This window comes from Puma concolor, chromosome B4, assembly GCF_028749965.1.
Source record: "Puma concolor isolate L17-30 chromosome B4, mPumCon1.1.hap2, whole genome shotgun sequence".
NCBI lineage: Eukaryota > Metazoa > Chordata > Mammalia > Carnivora > Felidae > Puma > Puma concolor.
The window spans coordinates 129,876,739-129,894,007 of NC_141673.1; the positions used below are offsets into that span (position 1 = coordinate 129,876,739).

Sequence of the window (17,269 nt, forward strand, 5' to 3'; positions counted from 1 at the left end):
GTGGATTACCTGAGAACCAAACCATCACTGATAATACAGTTTCTACTACCCATTTCAAATGATTTTTTTTAGATCCCATTTGAATCAAGACATTGCAGGAGAGCACAGACCCAACCAAGGGTGGGTATTTAGTAGAGAGAAATAGAGAAGTTAATTTAGCCCAATACCAGTGACTACAGTTTTTTTTTCTTCATCATGACCAATTAAGGACAAATAAAAAGGTTTCTGGGTTGCATCTTTTCTCCATGCAAAATTTATTGAGATACTGAATTAGTTTAAGAAATGATGGTTGAGCATTTAGTATATTCTAAGCCCTGGAGATACAGTGGTGTACAAGAGAAATGGCCCTGGCCCTCTGGTGGCTCTGTATCTGGAGGGGAGATGATCGAGTAACCTGTGTCCAGCACTAGATAAACAGTTCCAGACTGCGAGAGGTGGGACCCGAGCTCAGGACAGGGACTGATGGTGGAGGAACCCTGGTTAGATGGGGTGATCTGGAAAGGTTTGGGTAGAGGTTAAAAGGGTGAGAATGAGCCAGTGTGGGGAGAAGGTGGGATGGGTTGGGAGGAAATGCTGTTGGGTGGGGTGATGGCCTGTGCAAAGACTCAGCCAGGTAAGAGTTAAAGGATGGCCAGTGTGGCTGGAGCGCAGGGAGCGAGGTGAGTTTGGAGCCTGGGGTGTGGTGAGAAGCAGTCCCTGGTCCAGTCAGGGGGGGAGTGGGGGGCCGCTGCCAGGGGTTCCGAGAAGCTATTGTGCAGTGACCTGACCTAATTTACATTTTAGGATAACACTTGGGAAGAAAGTCAATTCTTGGTGCAGGCTTCCTGCTCTGGCGTTTTTCTTTTTAATAATAAACCTCTTGGTGCTACTTTTTTAGCCACAGAAATGTTGGTATCTGGGTGTGTCTGACAAGTGGCAGTGCCGGGATGGCCTTCTCCGATTTTACCCTGAAATTGCACTGCTGCCAGTACAGCCAGGCCGGTGGCCGTGGCCCACACGTACCCTACAGACTGCAGTCCAGAGGAACACACAGTGAGTCGCTAATCAAGCTGGAGGTTCTGCACAGCTTTGTTGTGTCAAGAGGAGAACTCTCGTCAGTCAGGGCTGTGACAGATGAGAATATTGTGACCCGGCTGATACCTGGCAGGCTGAGTGCTGACTGGTGTATTTCCTTTTTCAGTCAGAGCATCCTGGCGGAGCCAGGAACAATTCAGAAACTCTGTGATCAGCACCTGTAGATCTTCTGTGCTTTTGGGAGGAGTCACCACGGACTACTTTATTGTAGATCTCTGAGATCAAATAACTGACTTTCACATCAATTCTGATGACAGGGAAGGGCTCTTTGGAAGGCCATTTGAAGTAATGGTTATTAATCAAATAGTGCCCCTCACCCCCGCCCTTGAGTAGTGAGAAAGGAATGTAATGTTCTTTTACTGCAGTTTACTTTCTCTTGCTGCCTGATCACCTCAGACTATTGAAAACCCCAAGGTGGCAATGAGGGGCTGCATTTCATAGCCAGGCTGTGGTATGCATTCCTTATGGGTCATAGGTCTTTTAGGAGTCACCCTGTTTGTATTATAGCTGCAGATAGATAAATAGCAGATTTCTCACGTTTCCTATTTTGGGGGGGATAGGGGAATGTGTGTGGCTTTGAAAAGTCTGTCTCATGGAGGCTGACTGTGTTGCCCAGTGCATTGCATTGCATCGTGTGTGTGTGTGTGTGTGTGTGTGTGTGTGTGTGTGTGTGTGTGTAAAAGTCTCAGGTTTAGATCAGACTGCCCCAGAACCTCTGATCTCTTGGTTCGGGGCTCATAGGTGATGAAACTGATCCTGAGGGGCACGAACATTTTCTGAATGCATGGAGCCTAAGGGATGGCAGACCGAGGAACAGGCCCTGGCATTTCTGAGGTTTGGACCTGTGCTCTTGGACCTGTGATGTTTAGTTAATTGTAGGGAAAAGGGGCAATGACAGATTTAGTAAGGAAATAATACACAATTATCCCAAGTCACGGAGTCGAATATTTCTGTCTCTGCAGTGAACCATTTTAAGAGAAAACAAAGTTTGTTTCTTGCTAATGAGGTGGAAATAGAACTTATCTTAAAATAAGCACAAGAGGCAAAATAAAAGATTAAAGACAAAATCTGGGATACTTTGTATGTTTATCTTATAATCAGGCATTAAATTATAACTTCAGTAGGAGTGACATTAATGATTCTAAGCTCACAGTGTAATCAGTCCTTCATTTCCTTAAAATAATAGGTGTATTAGTAAACTACTTTTTTTAGATAATATTATTTAATCTGGCAGTTAGTTTCATGGTTAATTTTTTGCCAAAGTCTGAAAACAAACTTTTTATCTCTTGAGATTATTAAATAGTTTTATAGTAACAATGTCTTGTTTTCTGAACATTCATAAATTCAATTTATGTCATTTAGGGTTCTGGGTGCTTTTTTTCCAGGTGACACTGTTGGTTGTATTTCCCTTTGGTTTGACAAACTGGTGATATCTTAATTCTCAGAAGTTGGTTTTTATAATAGTGATAGAAGTATACGGTGAAACAAAGAGGTAAAATGCTAACTCGTAGTCTGAGCAGGCATTGTCTGCTGTCGCTACAACAACAAATTGAGCGTGACGTTTGTAGCTGACTTGTTATACCATAGGAGCATACATACCTACACAGTTACTCTATATTTACTTTTAAAAATGGTCTGATTTCAGTAATCGGGTGATGGTGTATCATTGGCCTGTCTTTCAACAACTTGGTTAAATTAACTTGACGGTAGTACTGTGGTTATGTCCTTTGAACAGCCTGTCAGTGCCTCTGTTTACCCACCTTTTTTGTGCGAAGAACTGGAGGGGAGGGCATTTGCCAACTAACGTGGAAAGAAAGGAGAAGGTAACCCAATTTTGAAAAATTCTGTCGACACTTACTAGCTACTTGGTACGGGTACTTCCTGTTTCCAAAACCAATGTTAATGCAATCCTGCTTTGCATTGTGTGGTGGTTTATTGCCCTCAGCAGAATTCCTGGCATATCTGAGGCCCTGCCCTTTTATTTCTGCCAGATCCCCCAGCCACAACTGGCCTAGTCCATTCCACACCGGCACTACCCGCCTAGGCTCCCTCCTGCCTTCATGCTGTCCGTGGTAAAATGAGCATAACCCGGAGGATTGTTCCAGCACACTCCTGCCATGCTGTCTGAGTCCCAGCCTCTGTGGCTTCCAGCCTGTCACTGTCTTGGCTCTGAATTAAGCCTGACAACTTTGCTCGTCTTATAAACGTTAGATACCCCCGCCTTCTTTCCTTCAGTAAATATACTCATGATCCAGGTTACGTTGCTCCACCCTCCAGTACATATTTCCTAAGGTCAGTGAAAGGTATTTGTGGGGGAGGTGTGTCTGAGGGGGTGGGGCAGTGAGAGGGTAGAAGAAAAAGAGATAAAGTTTGTAACTCTGAACAGGTGAAGTCGGCTTGCGTGAGACACCCTGTGCCTTGTGCTGGGGCAGCTGTGTCACTGGATCTTGGTGGTGATGGGTCCTTATCTGACAGGCAGGAGGTGTTAATCCCTGAGAGGGAAAGATAAGGAAACCTGGAGCTCAGAAGGCAACCCCCACGGAGGTTTTGGGATGAGTTGGGCTGTGTTTGAATTCTGGCCTTACCATGACTCACTGTATGAGCGTCGGCAAGTTTCCTAGTTTCTCTCTCGTCCTCCGAACCTGCCTCAGAGTTTTGTTGTGAAAATTCAGTGAGTTGGTGGGTGTGCACATTTAGGACTGTGCCCCGCCCACTGTTAATATTTATTGAGCAATTATTTTAAGTGTTTTTATTGTTGAACTAAGGTCACACAGCTAATGTGTGGTAGAGCTGGTTTGAGCTTCTCAGACTCTAGAGCTTAACCTCCTTCTGCTGTTCCCTACTGCCCTTACTGTTGCCTTTCCATCTTTGACCGGGACGAGAAATAGATCAATTCTAGTTTCTCCCTTACATTTTCTCACCCGTTTCCTCTGTGGTGGGGCTAAATGGCCTTTGTTTGGTTCTGGGTCCCCGGGACTGCAGCCCTTCCTCTTACTCATTGTTGACTTTAGCTCCCTGTGTAGAATTTTGTTCTGCCTCTTAAGAGATTATGCAAATAGAATTACTGTTTTGGTATTAAGAAACATATTATCTGAGTTACACTGTCATTTTTAAAAAATAGGCAAATGACATTAAAGTATTGATGTACTATGTAATTTTATTTGTGGGTAGAGAAATTATTGAAACTGCTTTTTATTTTATTAATTAATTTTAGTGTTTTATTATTTATTTGTGAGAGAGAGAGAGCGTGCACAAGCAGGGGAGGGGCAGCGAAGGGGACAGAGGATCCAGATCCAAGGCGGGCTCTGTGCTGACAGCAGTGAGCCCATGTGGGACTCGAACTCATGAACTGCAAGATCATGACCCGAGCCGAAGTCAGAAGCTCAGCTGACTGAGCCCCCCAGGTGTCCCTGAAACTGCTTTTTAAAAATATTTTAGAAAGTTGAGAAAATACAATACTTCCTCTATTGCCCATGTTCTGTCATAAGCAGGGAAAAAGACTTACCTAACCAGGAACAGATAGAATTCTCTAAGTAATCTTTAGTTTGTCTTCCTTTACTCATTCACACACAGCTAGAAGGATGTGAAGTTGTTCTTTAGTGACTGGAGTCAGGATAAAGATTAGGCAGAAGAGAGGTGATGACTCTAGTATCAGTAATACTCTTCCAAATAAAATTTTGAAAAGGTAATGGATTTTAAGTGTTTTCTATTTGGAAGGGATGATGACAGTTGGCATACAGCAGCTCATCCAATTTACATTTTCAGATGCCTTCTCTGGTCTTGAGAGGGCCGCTAAATTATTGTAGCAAGTTCACATAAATGAGTCAGGGCAGGATTTCTCAAGCTGTGTCCATTAGTGGGTCATGAAGTCAATTTAGTCGGTCACAACCAGCATTACAAAAAAATAAAACAGTGAAAACATCAGAGTGTACAGCATATAGCAAAGGCAGTGTATTGCTTCTGGAAACTTCTACTTGAGCTGATTTTAGTGCGGGTGTTTATTGGGTTACTCTGTAAAGAGGATTACAGACAGAAGTTTGAAAGCCATTGATTTGAGGTAGTTTAGAAAGTTTATTAACTTTAGAGCAAGTCTGATAGTACATAGAAGGAAAATGCTTATAACTATCTTTAACATTGGTTTTTGTATATTGCTATCAGATGTAAAGAAATTTAAGAATGGTAACAGATCTTTTCTAGAACTAATATATTTTATTTAAACTTTCTTAAAAATTTCTTTATTTTTTAAAGTTTATTTTGAGAGAGAGAGAGTGAGTAGGGGAGGGGCAGAGAGAGAGAGGGAGCCTGTCAGTACAGAGCCTGATGTGGGGCTCCATCTCATGGACCCCGAGATCATGACCTAAGCCGATATCAAGAGTTACATATTAACTGACTGAGCCACCCAAGTGCCCCAAAACGTTTTTTTTTAAATGTTTATTTATTTTGAGAGAGAGAAGAGGGGGAGGGGTTAGAGAGGGGGGGGAGGGAGAGAATTCCAAGCAGGCTCCTTACTGTCAGCTCAGAGCCCAACACGGAGCTTGATCTCACAAACCATGAGATCATGACCTGAGCTGAAATCAATAGTTGGATGCTTAACTGACTGAGCCAGCCAGGCGTCCCTAGTACTAATACATTTTATAAAGAGCAAATGAGGTTTATGACTTCATTTCTGAAGATTCATGGATAAAATTAGGAAAATAAGGTCATTAGTGTCCTTCCTAATATGTCACACGTACCATTGTGTTTGCAGATTTTGTATTATAAACTGAATTTGAAATCTTAGCTATTTTGGTCCCAAAAACTTGGAATCGTGTTCATTTTGACATTTGTAAGATTACAAACTTTATAAAGAGTATTTATTTCCAGATTTTGAACCCTGAATTGCCTTGCAGAAATTTTGAAAAAATTACCTCATTTTTCATGGTCCTTTAGTATACTCAACTTTGAATACTTAATCTAAGTAGGTAAAGCTGTCCTATCCTTATTAAGCTTTTCAGGTAAGTTTTTACCGCCCCCCCCCCCCCCCCCAAGGCATAAGGGAAGTTAAGCTATCGTGATACATCTGTAGTTTCTTGATAATGATTTTATAATTGTTCTTCTGGAAGCAATGAATGATTTCCTTTATAACCAGCTGTAAGTAAAGGACAGGTTTTCATTGTGAATGTGATGATATGTCATTTGTCCTTGCCCTTCTCATTGAACTAAATTACAGTAGCTACTATTCGTGTGGATTTAAAAACAGATACTGTTCAAATCAAGTTCTGAAGTTCTTGACAGGGGCTCTGAGAACTGGTGGGAGGTTTCTGGATGCTGAGTTCTTGAGTAATGAATCCTCTTGCAACGAGAGAAAGGAAAACATTTAAAACCTGGGCAACTTCAGGGAGAGAGAAGCAGAGTTCTCCATCTTATGTGAAACTAGTGTTGGGCAGAGCATTTACTGTTACCAGCCTGTCCTGTTTTTTTTCTTAATCAGTATTGCAGCTGTAGGATTTAAGTAGCTTGACGGTATGGCAGGGTTGGGGAAGACACCATTTGACTGTGGTATTATTAGGTAGTAATAGATTTGACTGAAATGCCAGAGTGAGTGGAGGATATAGTAGTACTTGGGGGCTGGGTGGGGGGGCGGTGTAGACAGTGGTAAGTGGTTTGAGTTTTGCATAGTTGCATGCGGGGGAAGAAGGTGTGATTTACCTTGAGAATTTACTTGAGGGTAGACACTACGAAGTAAATAGGAGACTATTGCAGTAGTTATAAATTGGCCTTAAAAGCATTGTGTTTAGGGGCACCTGGGTGGCGCAGTCGGTTAAGCATCCGACTTCAGCCAGGTCACGATCTCGCGGTCCGTGAGTTCGAGCCCCGCGTCGGGCTCTGGGCTGATGGCTCAGAGCCTGGAGCCTGTTTCCGATTCTGTGTCTCCCTCTCTCTCTGCCCCTCCCCCGTTCATGCTCTGTCTCTCTCTGTCCCAAAAATAAATAAATGTTGAAAAAAAAAATTAAAAAAAAAAAAAAAAGCATTGTGTTTGAATGATGAATGGACTCTCTCAAGTTCTTTAGGATCTGGATTATGACTTAAGTATCTTTTTCTCACTACTAAAATTAAGTGATTATTTCTCTAAGGCCTCTACTCCTGAAATACATGCATTATTGAAATCTTGAATATTTTGTAAAACAGCCTCTGGGGAGCTTGGGTGGCTCCGTCTGTTGGGCATCCGACTTCAGTTCAGGTCATGATCTCCCGGTTCATGGGTTCAAGCCCCGCTTCGGGCTCTGTGGTGATAGCTCAGAGCCTGGAACCCGCTTTGGATTCTGTATCTCCCTCTTTCTCTGCCCCCCACCCCCCTTACGTTCTGTCTCTGTCTCTCTCAAAAATAAATATAATCATTAAAACAAAACAGTGAGCCTCCTTCCTATTCCAGTAAGACTAAAGGCCGTTACACTTTTTAGACATTGCGGCACCTAAGGTCTGCTCGTGTAAATGCTGGCCACTTGTTTTTAGGCTTTCATTTTCCTGTGTTCCTGGTTTGCCAAGGAGGTTGCTCTGATTTTTTCCCCATTCTCACTTTGAAAGCTTTCCTCTGCCTGTTAACTGTAGGCAGAGATAGTCATGGCTTTGGAGTAGCCCCGTGGGAGATGCTGTGTGCCTGTGAGATGGGGTGACCGAAGTAGTGGCTTGTGGGAAGTAAGATGCTTTCTGGAGCTGGGGACACCGTGTTCTGTTTTCCTGTGACTCCGCCACAGCCTTGGGAAACGGTAAGGGCTGGGGTCTTAGAATGACAAGCTTCCGGAGGGAACTGAATTAATCCGCAGAGTTCAAGCAGAGCAAGCTAGGAGGCAGAGTAGTCTACTCCCTTGCTCCAGGGCCCACACCCACTACTAATGTGTTTACATTTGAACCCTTGCCAAACTTCCCCCCAACCCCCGCTGCCCCCCAGTTTAAAAAGGGAGGTTTTATGTAGGGGGAAAAGCTAAGGATAAAAGGGTTTCCGTTAAGAAGTCTCCTGTCTTTGTTGCTTATTGCAGCTTTTACTCCTGATGCTGTGAGGGCTACACACTTCTAAGAAATTAGCGTTGCTGTGGTTTCCCTTTCAGCTTTGGAGCCCACGAGTGACCTCCCCCAGAGGGGCCAGCGAGCCTCTTGTCAGGATGTGTTCGCTCCGGCTGCCATAACAAAATACCACAGTCCGGGTTTCATAAAGGACAGACGTGTCTCTCACGGTTCTGGAGGCTGCAGGTCCAAGATCGGGTGCTGGCCGACTTGGTTCCTGATGGGGACTCTCTTCCTGGCTTGCAGACGGCTGCCTTCTCACTGCCCTCACACGGTGGAGGAAGAGCGAGATCTGGTGTTTCTTTCTCTCACAAGGATGCTAATGTCATCATGGGGTCCCACCCTCATGACCTCACGGAGGCCCTGCCTTCAGGTGCCATTATCCTGGGGGATAGGGCTTCACCATATGAATATGGGGGGGGGAGGGGACACATTCAGCCCATAACAGTCTTGTGTGTGACAGAATTGACTGTTCATGCGACAGACCTCGTGCTCCCCTCCCCCCTCCGCAATGCCGTCTTGCCGTTTTCCCAGTTTCCGTTGTCTCTGGTGATCACATGACCTCGTTCTGGCCAATCAGGAGCAGGGAGATCCCCAGGGGCTTCTGGGAGTGACCCCTCCCCGACGGCGGGGGAGACTTCTGAGCGGGAGGCTTACCCAGCCGCGTCTCCTCCTGGAGCTGCCGTCTGGGGCTGCCGAGGCGGAGCGCCACAGTGAGAGCCCGGGTCCCCGATGACGCCACTGAGCGTCGGAGCAGCCCCGAGCATCTGACGCCAGGTTCCTGTGTGAGTTACAGATGAGCGCCCGTGGTTTCAGCCGCTTTTAGTCAGGCGGCATCCCGTGTGCCCCAGAGGGTCCTCACTGATGTGCGCGTAGCCCTCAGAGAGAACCTGGAGTCGGAAGGAAGTGGTGTTAGGAAGACCCTGCCTCCGAGACGTGCGTGCGCCCCTCGCCCTCCAGGTGTACGTACCACACTGCCTTTGCGGCGTGTGCCTGTGTCCCCCGCCGGCTGCGAGCTCCAGACGGCGGCGACCGCGGCCCCCTCCCTCTCCTCGGGGCCTGAGGCGAGGCCCACGCGTAGGAGGGACGGGGGGAAGTACACGGGAGGAAACCCGGCCCCGGCCCTGCTGACAACAGGTGCTTTACTATTCCCGAAGGTCTTGGTTGTGGTGGCTTCCGTAACAAGACCGGCTGATGTTGTTCGCGGAAAGCCCAGGAGGTAACCTGAAGAGGAGCAAGTGGGAAAACAGGCTTTAATTCAAAGTAACTGGGCCACGTGCATAGCTGCTCTCGGGGGCTTAGTTCGAGCCAGACGATCCTCCCAAGAACCAGACGGGAGACGTGCCCCGTTTTCCTTGTGGAAGCAGGAATCGAATAAAAGTCCACTTACATTCTTATAATTGTGGAACATTCTAACCATTCAGAAAAACACGTCATTGTAACGATTATTTTTGGCCCGAAGTTCTCTCTCCCCGCCCCCTTATTTTTAAAGGTGAAAAATGAAGTTCTCCAGACAAACTCTATCAGCGAAAGGGGAAGGTGAGTGATCGGAAGCCAGGGCACGTTCTCCCATAGAAACAAATCTGTTGGACGCACATGTGGCCGAAATGTGGCCGACTGGAGATGAAAAGTTGGAGATGAAAATGGTAGGATTACGGCTGTCATTTTATCAGTAAGGAAGCAGACCCAGAAGAGTGATGTCGGGATTTATAGGTTTGTGGGCCTTTTATTTCAGGTTCTTTTTCCTCTACCACTTGTTACTGTAACTTATTAAGACAAAAGCGTGTTGAATCCCATGAGCCAGCAACCACCAGGATTAGGTATGGTCCCGTCAAAGTGGGTTCATTTAACTCGCTGATGTAGACAAATGTGGTCCCGAAGAATGTTGGGATTCTCTTGGAAAGCAGAGTTGGGTTTGTGCTTGAGCTGCATGTTTTGAAGGCGGAATTGGGGAATGGGGCCAGACCTGGGTTGGATGTGGTCAGGAAGCAGGCACAGTTCAGTGATGGGGTGTACCGACAACCCTCACATAGGAGGCAGCACGTGAATGTGGACTGAGAGCTGTCACTTAGGAAAAAGTTAGCAGTCCCACCTCTTAGTGAGGTAAGAGGGATGTCTTGTCGTGTTTCTGGTGGCATTGTGGGCCTGTGTTCCATTCTGAGCATATTTTACGTTCTGGTGGCAGTATTGGGGACGGCTTATAAGGTTGGTCTTTTGTTTCTCCAGTTGTCAGTAGGGCAGATTTTCACTTCTCCAGTAGTTTTTTAAAAAATTTTATCCTAAATCCTGATAGTTGACGAAGGGTGGGATTTGACAGAGGATGGGAAGGTAAATGGGGGTCTAAAGGGGATGTCCGAAGTTACTGCGTCTGAGCAGTCACTGGTGGTTGTTGTTGTTTACGTTGTAGTTCACCGCTAATGTATCAGGTCAAAAAAAGGGGGGGGGCAGACATAGTTTTCTCCTACCTTGAGAGGATTTTTTTTTTTAAATCACCACAGTGAATTTGTACTTTTTTGAAATCTGGCAGGATACCAAAGGAGGTAGAGTCTTGGTGCCGTTATTAAAGCATACTTGCAATTTAAACATACCATCTTTAACGATGCTATCCAGTTATTGATCAAGAGGTAGTGTTCATGGTGGTATTAGTGATTGTGCCAAATCAGTAGAAAATGTAGAAAATGAACTGAGAAAGTTGAGTAGAGTCGTCAGAAGTGAGAGAGCCAATGTGGAACACAGAGTGTGGACCAGTCAGATACTGGTTCTGGCCCAGGCATTGCCCCTTTCTCTGTGAGCTTCGCCAAGCCATTTTATTTTCCTGGGCCTCAGTTTCCTTATCTGTTAGTAATGAGGAAGTTGGAAAAATGGTCTCTCGTGCTCCTTTAAAGTTTTTGTCACTAAGTCCTTTTAAAGATAGTCTTCTCTTTTGAAAATACTTGGTTAGTTGGTCCAAGTCATAAATTTTATGAAACTATTATTCAGCTCTTGAAGACAGGAATATTTGAGGACTTTGAAAACTAGTCCAGCTGGACATTTTTTCTGTTCTGTGTAGTTTCCTTCCTCTCAGGAGTGATGAGGCCTAAATCAACCATCTTCCCAGTCCGTTCCCTTTGTAGTTTCCTGAAATGAACGACTGAGGTGTTTCTTCCTTAGAAAATAATACACAATAAAAGTGCTGAGGGAGGTCTCTTTTATTTAGAAACTTGCAGTTTGGGAATAAAATCTGGTAGCATTTTTTTTTCAAATTTGAATTTTGTGAATATAAGATAGCGTAATACAAAAATGTGTTATGTGTGAATTTTGAAATAACGCGGAAGCCAGAAGAGAAAAAGAAATTGATCAAAAGTTGCATAATTTTGTAAATGGTAAACCACGTGGTTTGTAAAGCGTGTGTATGGGATTGCCACGTGGTAACAGAAGGGCCTTCTATATTTAGTCTGTATCATGGTCAGCGTTGGCTGTCGCTGGTGGGCATTGAGGTTTCTGCCATTGTGGGCTGGTATTTAATGTAGAGATCTTTTTATAGCCTTCAAAGGTGTCAGGCAGGTGCTCACCACGAGGTATGTTAATGGAGGTGCCAGTGATGGTGTCAAAACACCCCCACTCCGGTCAGGAGCTTTTTGTAACAGAAGTGCTAAAACACAACGAAGAAGAAAAACCAATAGGTGGGCTGCATCAGGCTGTTAATTTAAGGGAAAGAGCACTGTGCACACTTCCAAGTATGAGTTCACCTGGGGAGGCACTAGAGCAAAGTGGTTCAAAAGCATGGACTCTGGAGGTAGCTGTGTGATGCTTCCACTTACTAGCCTTTTAGCCTTAGGTGAATTAGCTAGCTTCGGTGCGCCTCAGTGTCTCCGTCCCTCCGACAGGGGGAATTTCAGTATCTTACCCCAAAGGTTGTGTGGCACATAGTGAGCAGGAAAGCATAGACTGCTGGGCCTGCCTGCAGCTGTCCTGATTTAGTCTCTCAAAGGCTGGGCATTTGCATTTAGCAAGTTCCCTGGTGGTGCTGATACATCTGATCCTTGCACTACACTTTGAGTAGCTCTTGTACACGCAGACGGGCATACTAGAAAAGAGGGGACATACTGTTTTGGAGCCTGGTATTTTTTTCCTATTTGATATATTGTGAATATTTCCAATTTTATTGTGTATTCTAAAAATACGATGTTTAAGTCCGTTAAGTCCATTATCCCATTATTAGATATTTAAGTAGTTTCATTTTTAAGTTGATTTCTTTATTTTGAGAGAGAGCGAGAGCACCAGTGAGTGGGGGGAGGGACAGAGAGAGAGGGAGGGAGAGAATCTCAAGTGGGCTCTGAGCCCGATGAGGGGCTTTAATCTCACCAACTGAGAGATCATGACCTGAGCTGAAATCAAGAGTCAAATGCTTAACCAACTGAACCATTCAGGTGTCCCAGGTGGTTTCAAGGTTGGTTGGTTTGTTTGTTTGTTTTGCTATCATAGATCATAGATAAATATTCTTATACATTCTTGTCTACATCTCTGATTATTATCTTGGAGTAAATTTTTAGAAGTGAAATTATCAGGTTCCATGGTGTCTTTGTGTTAAAGCCTTTTGCCACAGACTGCCAACAAATTCTTCAGAAAGGCTGCTTCTTCAGCAGCACAAGTTTATCTTCTTACAAGTGGTCCATGAGAGTAGATGCTGGTTTTCTAAATGTAGGGGAATGAGGAGAAAAAGCTGTTAATAACTTTATAAAAGTCACAGGTATTTGGGATTTGGTGAGAATAAGCAAGAAGAATTATCTGTGGATTTATAGAGAAGACAAAGACGTGTCAAGAGAAACTAGCTGGTAGGGGGAGTAAGGTCAACTGTGGCATGATTCCACTGTTGTTTTTAGGGGTCAAGACTTGAATTTATTCATTTATGGTACAATACGTACTTGATATAGGAGACTTTATGCAAAGAGGAATAGTTTTTCATTTTTATTTATCCTGTATGGTATAGGTCTCTTTCTTCACCATGATATTTCAGAGCTCCCCCCCCCCCCCCCCGCCCGATTTGGAGTTTTGGTCTAATAAAGTCTGGCCCATGCTCCATTCCTATGTGGACCTCTCTAGCCCTGGGCCAGGCAGTTGAGACTCTTATAGGCGCACTTGGGGTGAAGGTGGCTGCATCCGGGGAAATTCAGTATCACTAGCAGAAAACCTACTCACTGTGGATTGCATGTGGAGAAGTGCATGGTTCTGAGGAACAAGGGTGAGCCAGAGTGGAGGCCAAAGTGGGGTACGTGAGGAATATCACAGGAGCAGCTTCTCATGTCCATCTGGCTGTAATGATGGGGCCAACCTCTGCAGCTCTTGGCTCTAAGCTCCTGTGGTTTAGAGCAACCGATAAGCCGAACTCTTCCGTATTATCAGAATGTTAGAACTAGTAAGGGATCTCAAGGGTCATCTGGTCCAGCCTTCTCTTTTTACAGATAAGGAAGTTAAATAATTTATTATTTTCAATTAAACTTCACCTCATAAGTATTTAAAATCAGATAGTCAGCGTTGGAACAGAATTGGCTGGTTCTTTCCTTGTTCTGGAAGATCTGTTTTTGAGAACTGAAGTGGCTGAAGGGTAGACAATAAAGCAGATGGCGGGGTGGGGGTTGGTGACTGCGGTCCTGTTGCTCAGCCCCAGGACTGAACTGATTTAGAGTCAAACGTGCACTGCCCCTGAGTCAGGGAACTTCACTTGTGCCTCTCTTCAGATCTGAACAGTGTTGTATGGTCCCTGAGGGCTTCAAAGTAACCTTGGCTGTAGGGTAGCTCTCTGTACCAGTTCCATGTTTTCCAGGATTTACACATAACTAGTTTTCTTTGTGCAATTCAAAACAGTGGTTTTCTTTTATCCCCTTTAGTAAACACATGTGTCAAATGCTTCTTTTTAAAAACAACAGCTGCTGTGAACACAAGCTGTGCCTTCTACCACTGGGTGACACTGTTAGACCACAGAGGAGTCTTCTCTGGTAAAAGCAGGGTCCTTGAACTTCAGATCTCATCAAGCTGCTTTATGTAGGAGAGAGAGAAGCTCTGAGTCACTTAATGGTCATGTATCAAATGTTACTTGATAAGTGTAATTTATCTGTCTAAGGCAATTTTAAGGCCAATGACTTTAAGGTAATTAATTATTAAAGAAATCTGTTAATTGGACAGCATTTCAGTTGCTTAGAGGTTTGTGCAGATTAATGGGCTGCATATTAATGAAATACTAATTGCTTTTTGGGAATATTTATGCAAGCCGATGTATTAATATTTATTTCTCACCAGACAACGATTTGAGTTAGCTTTCTGTGGCAAAAGACTCATTTTTTACACACAGCATTTGATGTCGTGGGCTTTTAGTGAGCATTTTATTGGGTCGTCTTGTTCAAGAGGGAGGATAATCTTCTGGGTTAGGAAAATGTCTGCTGGACATTTGGTTCCCTGTACTGATCTTTATTGAGAGAAGAGACTTCACTCTAACTCATTCTGTGCTCCTTCAACATAAGATGAGGACAGAGAATTTGTTTAAAGTAAGGGTTGGCCTCCCCTCCACCCTCTGTTTTTGCCCCTTTTTTGTAAATCTGAGCTCTGTACTTGCTGCATATCATCTGGCCGATTTTAGTTGAACGATATATGGAAAGCACACAGAGATGTTTCTGAAGATGAGAAATAAGTAAAAGTCAGGTTTCCCCTTTGTGAGCTTAATGTGAGGGGAAGAAAACTTCAAATACAGTTTTAATAGAAGTAGACGTAAGTAGCCTCAGAGAAGTAGGAACAGTGTCCTGTTGGGCCAGAAGAGAGGGAATTCTCATGAGGAGTCAGGAAAAGCTTCGGGAAAGGAGCTACTTAATTTGGATACTCTCACCCTTCGGTGTTTTCCCCCATCATTCAGTCCACTTTTATGGAGTGGCCATGGGTGACACAGGCATGGTGCTGGGCACACAATAGGGAGTAAACACAGATCTGTTGCCTGCATGGTCCACAGCCAAAGTCACAAGGAGTTAGCGGCCCCAGCTTTCTTCTGGTTCTTTTGCATCATGTAGTCCCCGTGTGTCTGACTCTCCTTCCTGTGGCTTATGTTTGAGGCACCGTGCTAGAGCTGTGGGGATGATTTAAGTCAGTCAAAGGTCTCTTCCCTGCCAAAGGACACTCATCTGTTCTTGAAGGAGACAACATGGATACGTAGGAAAAATTAATTCATGGTAAGTGTCAGATTCGTGGGGTAAGGGGTCAGCGAGCAGAATTGCCCACATCGGTGCAGACGAGAGGAAGAGGGCTCCTGAGAAGTGGCAGTGGGAAGATTTTTGGCGAGGCAAGCTTTGAGCTGGGTCTTTGCAAGGACTTTTCATTGGTCTTGAGGAGGGAATTTTACCTGAGAGGAAATGAGGAACAGAGGTGGAGATGGGAATGTGTGCAGGTTTTGTGTGGACTGGTTTGCCAGAGTAGAGGCTTTGTGTTGGAGAGGAGCCACAAGTTTGCAAGGGTGATTGAGGACCAGATTGTAGGGAACCTTGGGAACTAGGTGGAAAGTTAAGACTTTATCCTGATGTGGCAGTGATAATTGGCCTGGCGGTTCTTGATCTGATGAAATAGTGCATCGGATTTGGCTGGGGTGCAGTGGGAAGAGTGATCGGGAGGAGTGGAGGCCGGTGAAGGGCCAGCTGCTTGATTCGGAGACGAGGGGAGGAAAGCGTGAACTAGGACTATAGCAGGGGCAGTGGGTGACGGTCTCAAAGACGTTTATTATGAGAAAGAAACACTGACTGGTTGATTCCCTATCAAGGCTGAGGTATAGGACATTTCAGAGATAACGTCGGTTTGAAAACTGGCTGGCCTATGGTGAAGTTAGGAAGTTAAGGGACAGCCACAGGATTATTTCTGACAGTGGGAGACAGGTGTGTGTGGCGTCCTCTCTGTTGCTATTGAAAACAAAAATTTCGACTCCCAATTTGCCACGGAGGATTTCCGCCAGAATATAAGGGGTTGGCTCTGTCCTGTTTAGTGTTCTATTCTTATCTGGCCCAAAGGGGGCACTTATTAAACCAGCCAGCGAGGTTGAGCTCAACTTGACACATGTTTGCTTCAGATGTGAAGTATCCAGTTGGCAGTTGAAACTTTTGAGCTGGAGCTTGGGAAGAAAGGAAGAATCTTCGTATACCCTTCAGAAATGGCTCATATAGCAGAAAGGCCAAGGGCATGTTGGGTCACCAGAGCCAAGAGTATAGAGCTAGGGACCTGTTCTGTAGAACAGTGGGCACTGAGAGAGTGGGAGGGAAGAGGACGCTTGGGCAGACAGGTAGGGAGGGTCAGGGGAGGGTCGTCCAAGGGCTGGCTTTCACATCGAGGAGGACATGGACAACAGCTTTGAATTCCATGGAGTGGGTGAGGAGCCAGGAGGCCTGAGGAGAACCGTGTGCACTGGCTGCTATGCAAATAGGAACACAGTGCACGGAATTTGTTTTCTGTGATCTGTTAGTGTTAGTGATCCACTGGTAGCTTTTTGTGCTTGGCTGCCTCATGGATCACTGTCCTTGTGGACAGACCTGAGGGTCGGAGCATAGGACCTCCTATCTGAAAGAACGTCTGACCGACCCCCTGGCACAGTCCACCCTCTTGATAGCAGCCCAGAAGGAGACCCCCCATCTCAGTTTGAAATATCTCTGGATGAGAGCTTGAGCCTCACCATCTTCTTGTGCTTGTTTGGTTGAGAAACCATTCTGTGCTATTGGGGGCTTCAGAGAGGACTAAGCAGGCTGGGACATGCCCTGTGGTGTGGGCTGCCGTCATGCAGCTGTGCTGCGTGTCATTGCCCACGATGGTGATGCCGGTCACCCGGTTGCCACTCTCTTTTCTTTCAGATGAATGCTTCTGTTGGCCAGGGCTGAGGAGATTTCTCCCTCCCACCATTCACTCCTCACACAATTAGGGTAGTACCAGAGGGCAGCAGGGAATTCTAGAATCTGCCCTCAAGGTAGAGGGAGGGAATGTGCAGGATTCAAGTCTTACCTGAAGGGCCACGGGAGGTTAAGCAGATTGTGAACATAAGTAAAGTTGTCTTGATGTTTGAAGACTTAAACTCTATATTGGGCCGAGTTAGGAAATGTTATGTTTTTGGAGACCCCTTATATTCATATAATTGCTCTATGTTCAGAATAGTTATTTG

At 45.1% G+C, this 17,269-nt stretch overlaps 1 protein-coding gene across 4 annotated transcripts in view; it reads left to right on the top strand.

Annotated features, from left to right (window-relative positions):
• The window catches only part of FAM107B (family with sequence similarity 107 member B), a 240,203-nt gene that overhangs the window by 199,524 nt on the left and 23,410 nt on the right, over positions 1-17,269 (top strand). The window contains exons 1-2 of one of the 4 annotated variants that reach the window (XM_086714878.1): positions 8,788-8,900; positions 9,608-9,654. The exons of 2 other annotated variants lie outside the window; for them this stretch is intronic. In XM_086714878.1, coding sequence (XP_086571004.1) covers positions 9,615-9,654 — 40 coding nt within the window. In that variant the 5' untranslated portion in view covers positions 8,788-8,900; positions 9,608-9,614. Of the gene's footprint in view, positions 1-8,779; positions 8,901-9,607; positions 9,655-17,269 lie in introns of those variants that run through there. One more of the 4 variants, XM_086714880.1, reaches the window with a different exon arrangement.